This window comes from Rhinolophus sinicus, linkage group LG04, assembly GCF_036562045.2.
Source record: "Rhinolophus sinicus isolate RSC01 linkage group LG04, ASM3656204v1, whole genome shotgun sequence".
In the NCBI taxonomy this organism is placed as follows: domain Eukaryota; kingdom Metazoa; phylum Chordata; class Mammalia; order Chiroptera; family Rhinolophidae; genus Rhinolophus; species Rhinolophus sinicus.
This window is the reverse complement of record NC_133754.1, coordinates 4,939,404-4,953,177: the sequence shown is the minus strand read 5'-3', so window position 1 is coordinate 4,953,177 and position 13,774 is coordinate 4,939,404. Positions and strand designations below refer to the sequence as shown.

The window sequence follows — 13,774 nt, the reverse complement described above, 5'->3', positions numbered from 1 at the left end:
TGGTCCAAAAACAATCCCTTGGTCTCTTTTGTTATTAACTCCCTTGCCCCACCTTTCTTCCTATAAAAGCCTTCCATTTTGTACGGCCCCTCAGAGTACCCTGCTAGTTGCAATATGGGGTGTTGCCTGATTCATGAATCACTTCATAAAGCCAATTAGATAAAAATTTACTCAGTGAATTTTCCCCCCCACCACAATATTTTACACATATGTTGTGTAGACATTCAGTTGAATGAGATTGGCCAGACACGAGGGATTTTTTTTTTTTTTTTTTTACATAAAACTATTAATGTAAAAACATCTAGAGTTCTGTGAGAGGCTGTGGATTTTCAAATTGCAGATTGAATATTGTATCTTGAACTCCTTGAGGGGAAAAATAGAGTTTTTTTTCTCTCTCAACATGATTCCATTAAAACCATGTGCCCAATAATAAGAATTTAGCGTTGTATTTTACATTTTAATAGGAGAAAAAAGTCTTTCTGAGTCCATTAGGCTATTAGAAAAGAGCAGACTTTAAATGTTTTAAACAGTGTGGTAGTCCATGAGCAATAATGGAACTAAAGGAAACCAGGAAATACAGGGGCATTCTTCCACTGTATTCCCCTGTGATTGGCAATAAATGCTTGTTATTATAACCCAAACAGAACACCTTTTACCAGAGGGCAAGTTTTGTCTGTGATTCTTTCAGGAAATTAGAGAAGTAAATCTGTTGAAACTTTCTGTTCTGCTCCCTGTAATGCTCCATCAAATGGGACTCCCAGCTAAATTGGTTGGCAAAATGCTGCTTTCGACAATGGGGAATACTATTCTTGACAGATAGAATGGAGGTTAATGGGACAGAAAGCAACAAACCACACCACCTGCCAAGTCAAGGGAAAAAGACGCCATGGCAGTATTCCAGGGCAGCCCCAGAGAGGGGATGGGGTGGCAGAGGTGTGGTTCAAATTAGTTGTAGTGGAGCTTTTGTTAGTGATAGAGACAGAGGAAATGGTTTAAAGAACAGTCTTAAATAAATAACACTTGAATTCCAGCAGTTCATATTTTGAGGACATTGTAGTTTAACCTCTGCCTTTTCATTAAATTGTCCGATTAAACGTTTCAGAGCTGATGTGTCATTGTATCTGCCTGCTTCACTTCCGTATTCCGGTGCTCAGTATGCACGATACATGAAACAAAGCAGAAAATCAATAGACATTTGTGGCACGGATGGATATCAGACACTAGTGGTGAGAATAAAGATCTAAAATTAATAATTATACAATAGCTGTCATGTATAGTTGTGAGTTAGGTGCTAAACAGTTTAGAAGTGGTATCTCATGTACTTGTTTTTGCCTATGATGCTTCCAGGAATTTAGAGAAGCAAATCTATATGAGTTTCCCAACATTATTTCCATTTTGAGATGAAGAAATTGAGAGATGTGCAAAATAAGTAACTTTCCCAGTATCTCAAATAAGGTTGAAACTTGAACTTGAACTTGGGTCAAATTGATTCTAGAACTTTTTCCTGTACGCAGATAATGTATTAGGAATATCGATATTAAATGTGCTTTACCCATTTGCTAGCTAGCACTTGGCTTTGTTAGAACTGACATGCCAAAGTGAAATAAAACATATTTTACCCCTTTGAATTGACCAGTCTTCTTAGGAGATTCCATGGACCTGTGTTCCTTGCATGGTTTAGTTACTAAAGGCTTGCGTCTTGCTGACTCGGCACTTCCAATTCCTGATCCAGTGGAACCAACCTGGCACTGTCCTGGCAACCCCATCCCCTCTAGAGGATGAAGGAAGTGGGGATCAATAAACTTGCTTGATGAATTCAGATAACGGATTCTTCCTGGGAGAGAACCCAGCCATGGATACACTCTTAAACAAGGTGTTTTGACCTGCCCTTGACACAGTCTGAGCAGAGCTGATGAAGGGCTCCAGGTCCTGGGCACACCCCAACCCCTGTCGTGGGCTGTCTGTGACCCCTCAGCGGTTTGACAGGAGCCACTGTGCCAGCCTCAGTCCTACCCAGAGACCTTGTCACAGAACCGCTCACTGAGCACAGGGTTGCTCTGTCAAGCATAGCACAAAACCCAACCACTCAGAGAGTCCTGTCCTCTGACTGAGGCACCTAACACAGCCCTCCATGTGTGCAGGGCCTTCCTGGGTTCTGCCTTTGAACCTGAGCCCCACCAATTCCCAGCTTACTGAGTTCCCAGCCTTGTGGCCACAAGTGTCTGAGTCCAGACATAATAGCTGAGTGACTTCATTTATCAAAGCAGAATATCTTTCACCTGTGATAGTGTAACATTTTCAACATGTTAAGATAGAAATGCAAAGTTTGTGTAGAGAAGGAGCTGGCATATTAGATTTCACCCATTTTGCTGGAGGAAGGTGAAAGGATCAGTAGAGAGAGAAAAACTTTTGTAATCTTAAATACCGTGGACAAAAGTTCAATAGGTCTTTCTCCTCTTGAATAAATTCCTTCATGCTTGTTCATATTCAGACCATCTTGTTTGCATATGCATTAAAATCAAGCACAAAAAGAATGTGTCATGGGACCAATTCCATTTGTTCTTTTGTGAAGTTACTGAACAAAGGTATGTCTAGTCAAAAAAAGAAACAGGTTTTAAACCTTTGACCTAAAACATACAAAAGCTTTAATTCAAACTTTTAATAGAACAAGTACAAAAATGATCCCTTGTGGGTCTGGAAAGAGAACACCAAACTTGGTTGGTGGGCAAAAAATGTAGAAGTGACATGGCTGAGGGAAGAAAGTTTGTAAGGCCTGGCTTTTTCAAGCTCTGCTGCGTGTTTCTACTTGTTTATTAATGGAAAGTATAATCTCACATTGCTTCTCGGGGTCATCCTGTACATTGATATCATTCCCAGGTACCCCTAGGAATGTGCTCTGGGTGAGGGGGCTGTCCACAAGCAGAACTGTGGAATACCCCCGCCCCCCAGTACTTCCCAAGAGTAGTTGGTGCAGAGGTATGTGTAAGGGCAGGACCCCCACAGACCAAGCCCTGAGTCTGCCTTCCCAATGTCCTGGAAGGGATGGCCACCATCAAGCCTCCTAAGTTTCCAGAGCAGCAGCCCAGGGGACAGGGAGGGGACCCAGCATCTCCCCTGAAGAACTGCAGCCCTTGACTGTAAGGTACCAGGTACACAATACCTTTCTGTCTCTCCTGCCCCTCCACTCCCAGGGTTAGGGGACTGGATAGGAGTATTTGAACTCTCCTGGAATTTCAACGGTAACTTTTCCCCAAAACACACAGTATGCTTCAGTATACGACGGTCCAACTTGGAGCTTTGGGGCCACTTCAACCAAAAAGAGGAGGCAGGAAATTCTTCAAGGGCTCCCCGGTTTTCCTCATTTGGGTGCCTTACTTTCTCCACAGAGGTAACCAGGATGTAGCGTCAGAATATAAAATGCTTGAATTCAACCCTAAAGGGCCGATGCACTGGAGCGGTGGCCTTCGTAAGTATTCTCCATAACCAGGCATGTCAGAGGAAGCAGGCGTTTACTGTCTGGGAAGGTATGTATCTGCAAAGAACTCATGACAGCACTGTGTCTAACGAGACATGTCACGGTGAATTCTGATCGGAAAGTATTTATCAGCCTCGTAAATGTCATCCAATACCGTGCCATTCATTCTGTCGCTGGAGCGGGAGTGAGGAGAGGGCTATGCAGAGGAGGAAATGCGGGGGGCGGGCAGTAACTGGGTGTAGAAGCCCATGTGAAATACGAGTACATGTTAGATGGGCTTCAGCTGTTAGGGGAAAAGACTTCCTGAGTTCTGAATTCTTTCTATTCTATTCCACGGTATAAATTTCGCTTCTTGATTCCCACAAAATATCTTGCTAAAGAGCCATCATTTTAATTTTCTCGATTGTGCTCTCTAGCCCCCTAGAAGTGTTCCAGCTCCACCTTTTGGATGAGGAGCTGAGGTGAAAAGAACAGTTCTGCCCACGTACTATGAGTGCCCCCAAGGACACGGTGCCGGCCACCACCAACTTTGGGATTTTCCAGAAAGTACTGACCCAAGGCCTCACACTTTCCTTGGCTGCTCCAACCCCCAGAAGGGCAGGACACCCAGGACAGTAGCTGAACTTGACATAAGGTCCAGCCATACTGAGCCCAAAATATACATCAAGGAGAAAAGACATTCCTATATGTTATTACGATTACTATAATTATTATACTTTCTGGAATCTTAACAAGTTCTAATATCAGAGTGTAGGTATGGACAGCACATTTGCTTTTTTTTTTTTTTTTAAATAATGGGCATCTGGAGATTTTAAATACTACTTTGTGTTTGTTATTTTCTGCAAGTGGAAAACCATAAAGCAGAAATAAAGTCTGGACAAGCACTATCCAGTAGGGGAAAGAAATAAATTTCATTTCTTTCATGTATAAGTCTATATTTAAAATAGATGAATTAAGGTCTGTAGATTAAAGTATTGTATCAATGATCATTTCCTAACTTTGGCAATTGTACTGCTATGTAAAAGAATGCTGTTGTAAGGAATTAGTCACTTAACTATCTGTGGTTGGAGGGACATTATGTCTAAGAGAGAAGAGACAGAGCAGGAAGGAAGGGGGGAGTGACAAAGTAAATATGATGAAATTTAACATTAAGGAAATTTGGGAAGAGTATACAGGAATTCTTTGTACTATTTTTGCAACTTTTCTATAAAACCGAAATCATTTCAGAACCAAACATAAATAAAAATTTAACTCTATATGTGCACATATGTATATACGAGGTTGGACAATTAAGTTCCTGAACTCATCCTAGACAAAGTGCTACATACCTCATTGCTGAATATCACTACGGTCACCTTCAAAGTACTCCCCTTGGGAAGCTATGTACTGATGCCATTGCCTAGTTCACCTTCCAAAGCAATTCTGGAACTCTTTTTCTGAAATGGCCATCAGAGCTGTCTTCGTATTACCCTTGATGTCCTGAATGTCATCAAAATGTCTACCTTTCAGTATTTCCTTTATCTTCAGGTAAAGAAAGAAGTCATTGGGGGCCACATCAGGTGAGTAGGGAGGGTGTTCCAATCCAGTTATTTGTTTACTGGCTAAAAACTCCCTCACAGACAGTGCTGTGTGAGCTGGTGCATTGTCGTGATGCAAGAGCCATGAATTGTTGGGGAAAATTTCAGGTTGTCTAACTTTTTCATGCAGCCTTTTCAGCACTTCCAACTAGTAAACTTGGTTACCTGTTTGTCCAGTTGGCACAAATTCATAATGAATAATCTCTCTGATATCACAAAAGGTTAGCGATATCATTGCAACACATTTGTGAACTTAATTGTCTGACCTTGTATGTATGCATACACACAGATATATAAAATTAGTGGGCAACTTTTATACTTGTAAGTATGAAGAGCAAGAATTCAACAAATGTGTTGGTTGTGTGACAGGGAAAATGAGGAACCAGCATACGGTAATTTTTGTTGTGTTATTTTTCTCATGCAAACATGCATTCACCCTCTTGCCCTCCGTGGGCACGTGTTACTGTGCTGAATCCACACAAGCAGGGTAACTGACGAGGTCCCTCCCTTCCGGCCACGGCCAGTACCACACAACCCCCACCCCCATTCCCACCAACCACAGCCGACGGAGCAAACAACCTGCAGATGAAATCCGCTTAAATAAAGATGCCATGTGGGCACTAATCACAAAATAGTGTAAATGGTACGTGAGGAGGCTATGTGTGCAGGACACGTGTGCCGGGGGCTCGCGGGGGTGGAAGACGTTCTCCATCTTCTCCAGGACGCCTCCCGCAGAGGACCGAGCAGTGCACGGGCTGAGCGGGCCCGTTTTCCTCCACAGAATTTCTCGGGCCTCCCAAGATGAAGCCGTCTATACGCCATGTGAGAAACATGTCCCACTGAAGGAAGGGGTTTTTCCAGCTGAGACCTAGAAGGGTTTTACACAAGCGAAGCATGGGCTCCATAAGAGAAAGACGACAGGATTTTTATGTGCAATTCACATGGTCCTCAGGCCGTTCCAGCTGTGAGTGCTTGTGACAAGACAGGAGGCAGGAGGAAACGGGGTTGGGGATGACAATGACGGGGTGAAAGCTAAACAGGGCAGAGGCTTTTTCTCCTCGTCACCGGCTACGTGGGCTTCCTGTGCCTGTGGGAATTTCCCAGTCATTGAGGGTCACATTCCAGTGTTCCCTTGGGTCGCCCCGGCCTACCCAGTTTGGATTTTGGTTTTACTCACAGCAGCTGCCTGGCGTCCCCCGGTCATCCTCCCGCACTAGTGCTCTGCGGGAGGGAATGCAGGCTCCTGCGGGACATTCTGCATGACCTCCAGTGACTTGGACTTTGTCAGAAGTTTGGAACAGACCCAGTTAACAGCGACAGAGGAGGCGGGACACCACTGCTGCTCTGAAAACTTTGTATTTGGCGAAATCGCAGTGTATAGCCAACATCTGACCGCCAACCGGTCTCCCACGTAGCAATTTCAGAATAGGATCATAAGTTTACTTTAAGCAATGGCCAGAAATGCATCAAGAGTTAGGGGTCTCTTCCTGGACCAAGTGACAGGCAGCTCACAGGCAAGCAGAGCTCTGGGGCACAACCCCCATGCCCGCAGGCCACCAGGCTGAGCCTCAGCTGCCAGGACTGCCTGGGCATGAAGCAGCCTCAAAAGGCCACATTCCTCACAGGCGTCTTCTAACTTCTGGCCGAAGTGATGCTTGTTTTGTTAAGTATCACAGAAGCTGACAGCAGCTTTTCCTGTCCCCAGAAACAGAGACTTCTGTGTGGATGCAGGAAAACAGGTCACTCAGCTTATGAAGCACCTACTCACAGAAGCTTGAAAAAGCTCAAAAAACAAATTTTCTAGTTTTGTTTCCATTTTTTCCCACTGACTTCCCCATAACTTGCAAATCAGTTTTTCTCAGGTGCAATTAGATTTGAGAGGAGAGAAAATATGTGAGGAGTCACTGAGCTAAAGGAGACATGTCCAGAGAGAAGTGGGATTGTGACTGTTCAGTCTAGAGGAGGAGGGATTTCTTCACAGGGTGGAAAATTTGGAAGAACATACTCTCGTCTTTTCCATCACGGAGAGGTTCTGAGTTTTCAGTTTATGGTACTGTTCTTAAGAAGCCAATCATGATTTCAAGAATAGGAAACACGATGGCCTCTTAATCAAATAAAACAGGCAAATGAAAGCAGTAATTATTCAAATTCACTTGGCAAATTAGCAAGACAAATTAATTGAAACACTACTTTTGATAAGGACATAATTAGAAAAGTCATTGGTAGATGAAAATATCTCTGAGGCATGAATTAAATCAATTGGACAATGTGATTATAAAGACCTTATGCTTAATGTGTCAACACAAAGTTACAGTTATGGAATGTAAAAGAATAAATATTGATCAACAATATTCATTCAAAATGGTCCTGCACATATAACATGAATAATTGTAGCAAACATCTATTGGGCTTTTATTATGTGAAGATGCTGTGCTACATTACGTATTAGTCTAATCACTGGTTTTGTTGTCTTAAAAAGTAGTAAATCAAATCACCATTAACACTTACACAGCCTAACCCATTACTGGCCACACTCATGCGCTTCATGATGGAAGGCGTACAGGGCACAAAAGTGCAACAAGAGACAGACTGAGATGCCTTTTCTTCTCTTAGCCTCATCTTATAATTACAAATTCCAGTATTTCTTGGTAAAACCTGGGTCTATAAAACTCTGAACACATCCAAGCTGGACCACAAGAAGCCAATCAGCACATGGAATTCCCTGGGAGGGGTATTCATTCAAGAGTGGACATACGACAAAGTTGGTCCAACTGGACGGAGGACAGATTTTTATTCCATTACACCAGAGGAGAAGTTCACCTTCTCTGGCTTGATGTGAGCAAGGGTGCTTAAGGACACACGTGCCCAATGAGGTCACGTGACCAAAGGGAGAACTAGCGTTGGGATGAAACCACCTTGAGATGGACAACACCCTGAGACCCTCGATCAGCCGGGCTGCAGTTCACCTTTGCTCTGCCCTTCTGGTAAGAAGAGCCCTTAAATGTCTTCTTCTTTTAAGCCAGGTAGAGTTGGATTTTTATAACCTAAAGCTAGAGCCACCTAATTTATATAAAACAAGATGAATATTTGTTAAACCGATGTCCAGCAAAGCACCAGAAGTTTATTTTCTATATAAATTAGGGCAGTTTTGTCCAAGTATGGTCACTGACCACTTGTACCTGAATGACAGGGATATTTGTTGAAAACAAAAATGACAGAATCATAGTTTCTGGGGCACAGAAACCAGACATCTACATTCTCAACAAGTCTACCTCCGATTCTAATGCTAAATGTTGAGAGCTACTGTCAAGGCAAACTACATGATTTCGGCTGGGGATTTAGAGATTCATTGTGCAGCCTGTTTGGATTCTCCCTGTTTTCAAAATATGTGCATTCAAACTTGCTCCTTGGTTCTTCATAAATACGCGTATCCAAAGGTAAGCCGAGTAACAATCTTTCATTTGTAAACGTGAGTATTTTTGTAAAATTGTGCAAGCCTCTGCCATAATTAAACGCTTGAGAAATAATCCATAGCCTTATAAAATTATTTTCACAGGAGGAAAAAAAAAAATTTCCCCAAATCACCTTTCTAAAGAAAGGAGGCATGTCAAAAAATAGATTCTAGTAGACTCCTACCATCTTACATTACAACCGCAATGTGAAATTTTTATGAAGTCCCGTCCTTGCTAACAGCTACTTATATTTCTGGATTCAGTTTCAATGTTCTTTCCTGGGGCCCTACCTACCCTCGCTAAACTACAGTCTTGCTTTCCACAGCCGAAGCGTGGAATTCAGACCTGTTGGAACAAGGACGCAGCCCCCAAGGCAGATCTGCAGGGGGCCACTTGGCCTCCTTCCTGGCTCCCCCGCTGCCCTCTCTGCAGCCTACCCTCCATGCCACCTGGACATGCCCACAGGGAAGGCCTGCTTTGGGGGTGACAGCCCAGCTCTGCACCCCAGGCTGCTCCTTCCTGCCACTCCACCTGCTCAGAGATGGTCACCAGAGGGAGGGAGAGCATAGCTTTGGGTGCCGCTCCCTTAGGCAGGTACTTCCCTTCTTCCTCAGAAAGCTCTGGAGGTATCTCCTTCACTCTCACTGACCCAAATGGGCTTCAGCCGTCCCATCCCAAGCTAGTGTTAAGAGGTGGGGTCACCAAGATTGGTTTACAGTGCTTGGCACCAAATTTTATACCACTGCACAACAAGAAAATTGCAGCCTTCCTGTAGCAAACCCTAGGATAATTAATTGAGGCTGCTCAGTGCATAGTCTTAGACAGACCGACATCTTGACCAGCTGCCCTGGGGGCTGACGGGATCTATAAACGAGTACCCATGGAATGAAGACACTGCTGGCAGCTCAGGGGATGCTTTGGTTGAAATTAGGGGTCCTCAAACTACAGCCCACAGCCTGTTTTTATAAATAAAGTTTTATTGGAATACAGTCCCACCCATTCATACCTGAATTGTCTTTCATGCTACAACCGCAGAATAGTTAAAATGGAGAATATTTGGTTCACGAAGCTGAAAGTATTCACTACCTGTTTCTTACAGGAATGTTTGCCAAGCCCTGGTTTAGACTCACCAACGAGAATGGAATAGCATTGGCCACACAACCACACTGCCAACCTTCTCCTTTCTGACACACTTCCCAGGTAGATTATCTTCTTAAATATCTGCCTCTCCTGCTAGTTTCTAAGTTCCCTGAGAGCAGTGAACAGTGTCTTTTTAAATTCCTTGGGCGCCATATCCCGAGGACCCAGCCCAAGGCCTGGCATTTGGAAGCACCCCATAAATATCTGCTGGCTGAATAACTGAATGAACACACTCCTCCAATAATCTCTCATGTGGGAACAAAAGCAATGGTGTCATCCAGAATGTGCTCCAGAGAGAGTGACAACATTTCGATGATGGCACATCAAGCAAGCGGCCCATATTCCACAGACACTAACACTTCCCAGCCTTTGGGAGGATGATGCCCACACACTGTCTCCTTTGGGGGGAGGCAGAAAAGAGCTCAGATTGTCAGATGTGGCAGCGGTAGGTGTGACCGCGGCAAGCCATGGGTACACCACCAGGAATGGGCCACGGAGCTGTCCTTACTGAGAACGCTCTCCCTCCCACACATACTATGGCTGCCAACCCCAGTCCTAGGTTCCCTCCGAAGCTCCCTCCATCATCTGTCACGTCAGTCATTCACTGAAGGTCAGCCTTCCTCGGTGTTCAGGGGACAGTAACAATTCTTTAAAGATCTAAAGCACAGGCAGTTTGGTGGGCTGGGTGTAATGCTGTCTAGCCATGGCTTCTTCAGGCCTTCCCAAAGCACAGATAGCAGAGTCTGCACAAATTAATAGCCCAGGAGAAATCCAACTTGCTACATTCAAAGGACTTCTTCAGGGGACTTAGAACTCATTTTATCTGAAACTGAGGCCAGTTTTTGTCTTTTTTCTTCTCATTATGCAATCTAAGGGAAATTTAATAATAAAAAGGCAAAAATTAGAAGGACACTATAGTTTTTAAATTGTTAAAATGGCTTTAGTGAGTTTAAGAACATAAGAAATTATTACCACTAGTAAAAAGACAAGAGTTTGGTTTTGTTTTTAAGTTTAAGGTTGACATTCACATTTTTAATCCACAATGCGGAGAAGATCAGGAACGGGGGTGCAGTAATGAAAATGCAAACAAGACCTGCCTTTCATTATAACCCGCTAATTAGTGTAGCGACACAGAGTAACAAGAGATCAGCAAGAAGAGTATTCTAATCAAGTTTAGGCCTGTATGAAACAGCCAAGAATGCCTCAAACACGAGGAAGAAAAATGCCAAACACTATGTTAAAATACCTCCCCTGGACACAGTTTGCTTTCCAAAAAAACAAGCAAAAACAAAAACACAACAAAACGCTGATAGTCAACTTGGGCCAGCATTTTCCCCTTCTGTTCATTTATGGCAACCACAGACGAATCCAGATTTAAGGAAGTCTCATCATCAGAAGGGAAGAATGGGCAGAGGGAAATCTCTTATTTTCTGCTCATGCAAATTAGGTGGTATCTCAAGTACCATCTTCTCTACCAAAAGAGCCCATGTTATTTTGAGGGAAGCAGGGTGTTTGTCATCCGTTGAGTCAAACAAAGATTCATTGCTTCATTTTCAAATTCACAGACCTCTGATATGGTATCACATCCATCCATTTTTTTCAGTATCTAATAAAATTTTTTTTTCCATAGACGTTCTAACATAAAAATCTTTTTAAATAATTTGGGATATAGCAATACTGCCATTAGACCAATTCTCTCAAAATTTTTCTTCTAAGAGTGAAATATTTTATGAGAAGAGGAGATGTTTAAGTGAGTAACTCATTAGGCACTAATTGTCAAAAACTTAATCTGTCTATCCATATATTAGGGGAAATTATATTTTTTATCATTTGGCAATAAGTATTTTATGGGTCCATAATCTTTGGTTTAGTAACACTAATTCTAGAAAAACATCCTCAGAAAATAAGTCAATAAGGAAAAGACATATATTCATTAAACTACTTATTATACCATGTCTTTAAATAACAGAAACTGGAATAGACTATAAATGCCCAACTAGAAAGCAATAAGGAAGTGGTAAAGTAAATGTAGGTTTATCAACCAAGTGAAATATTCTCTCAACTTATAATGGTGAAAACCATGCAGTAGTATGCAAAAACATGATAGATTGCTGAGTAGCATACACTATATGTACAAGTGAAAAATATCTGCAATTTTCTGATTAGTACACAGAGAAATTCACAAGTCCTTATCAATGTGCGAACTCCCCCCTATGTAATCATGGAGTCTCTGTGGTCTCCTGGTGAGCTTTTCTCATCCCTGCCCCCTCCCAGAATCCTTACCTGCAAGGTGCTTCCGTCTACTGTCAGACAATCGCCACACATCACTTTCTTCAAAACCCAGCTGATTTTTATCCCTTCCAAAGTTGTCTATTGCCCTGAAGTGAAATTGCTTTAGATTCCTTAGCCCTTACTGTCATTTTGTTGATAGTTTTGTTTGCTTTTTCTTCTCAGATAGACTGTGAATTCCAGTTATTTTTAGCACATGCAATGAATACTAAATATATGGTTTTGAATGAATTAACAAATATAAACTCTTCAGAGCAAGGGTCATTTCTTTTCCTTGTATCTACACTACTTCACATAGTTCAGGCAAACAGTAACTCCTCACTAACTAGGATAAACGAATGTATGGGTCCTGTTACACGTGACTGTTTGGCTGCATTATCCGTATCTGTTTTTCTTCCACATCCCTGTTCCAGCTTCTGCTTCTATGAAAGATCAGACAGGTTCTTTTCTAAATGGAGTGCCAACTTACCCAGGTCAAACTGGCCGGAAATGTAGCCACAAGTCTGTCGGACTTCCTCGCTGTCCCAGCCCAAGGGGTAGAGGGCACAGCCAGCACCAATCAACAAGCCTGCGGAGAGATAAGACAAGAGGGCTTAACAGGTACCCCTCTGCATCCCTAGATAAAGGTGTGTGTGTGTGTGGGGGGGGGGATCAATATTAACAATATAACAAAGGAGCACGGTGTCTGCTTTTCGGAAGGCACCAGCCACAGCTTCCTCAAACAATCTAAGGTTAATTTGATTCCAAGAACAATTTCAACTCTGCTTAAAAGGAAAGAGCGAGAGAGAAAAAGAGAGAAGAAAACCTTGACAGACAGCTCAGTTTGGTTCCAACTTTGCTTTTTAAAGCATTAGAAGCCTTGCAAATCCTGTTTAGGAAATGCAATCCAGTAGTCCTGGATTACTCTTGTGAAAAGCCAACCAATTCCACCATCAGTCCATGTAAACAAGAAATTCAAGAGCAAGCAGAAGTGCCTAATACGTTATGCTTCCTCATTCATTCGATTGTTTTCCCAATTTAAGAATCAAAATAGAATGTTTCAGCATCATTGAATTTTACCAGGGTAGCAAGAACATACAGATTTTCATGAAGCACTTTGGCACACTGATCGAAGCTGCACCACCTGCTGTCTAGCCCCGTTGAGAAGCTGAAAAACGGAGCATACACTTGTCTCAGAAATACCCTAGAAGGCAGACACTGATTGTAGACTAACTCCTCCTTGCAGCTAAGACCAACAGGTTTGATGATTAGGCTGAAGAAAGTGACGGTTTTATTTTAACAGAAATTAAGTTATCATGGGGGCTGCTCTGAGTTGACAGCTTTCCAGTGGTGAGTCTTTAGTTTTGCATCAAAGAGTCTGTAATACACTCCGTAGTTTTATGAGAAGGCGAATGAGACTTAAGTGCTCACCATTGAATCTGAGGGCTAATCTGAGAGTAACATGTTGTCAGGTCAAACAGCATGTGTTATCATCACCTGTGAGTCCCCCAGGTGTGCTGGGCAGGAGGAATAACACATGCCCAGTCTGATGGTTGAGAACACCATTCCTGTCTGAGTGACTGACTGTGACTTATAAGGTGCCAAATGAGGGAGCCCCTTAAATGAGAAAACCCATTAATATGGTAATGTAGAGGTGGAATGACAGGACCCCAAATGTATCCAGAGGTCCCGGGACCTTCAATATTTCTGGATTGAGTCCCTTCCTGTCCCCCTCTGGTCTTTCTCCCCCCATCCCGATAGGTAACCCCAGTAGTTGTAACCCATACAAATAGCTTTCTCACAGACATCAAAGAAGGGGTGCTTCCCACCCCCAACCCCAACCTCTGTGCTGAGCAGTATGG

The 13,774-nt window shown here is 42.9% G+C and overlaps 1 protein-coding gene across 1 annotated transcript in view; it reads right to left on the bottom strand.

Moving 5' to 3' along the window:
* LHFPL6 (LHFPL tetraspan subfamily member 6) overlaps positions 1-13,774 on the bottom strand; it is a 214,344-nt gene that overhangs the window by 9,306 nt on the left and 191,264 nt on the right. The window contains exon 3 of the mRNA XM_019756987.2: positions 12,403-12,501. Coding sequence (XP_019612546.1) covers positions 12,403-12,501 — 99 coding nt within the window. The remainder of the gene's footprint in view (positions 1-12,402; positions 12,502-13,774) is intronic.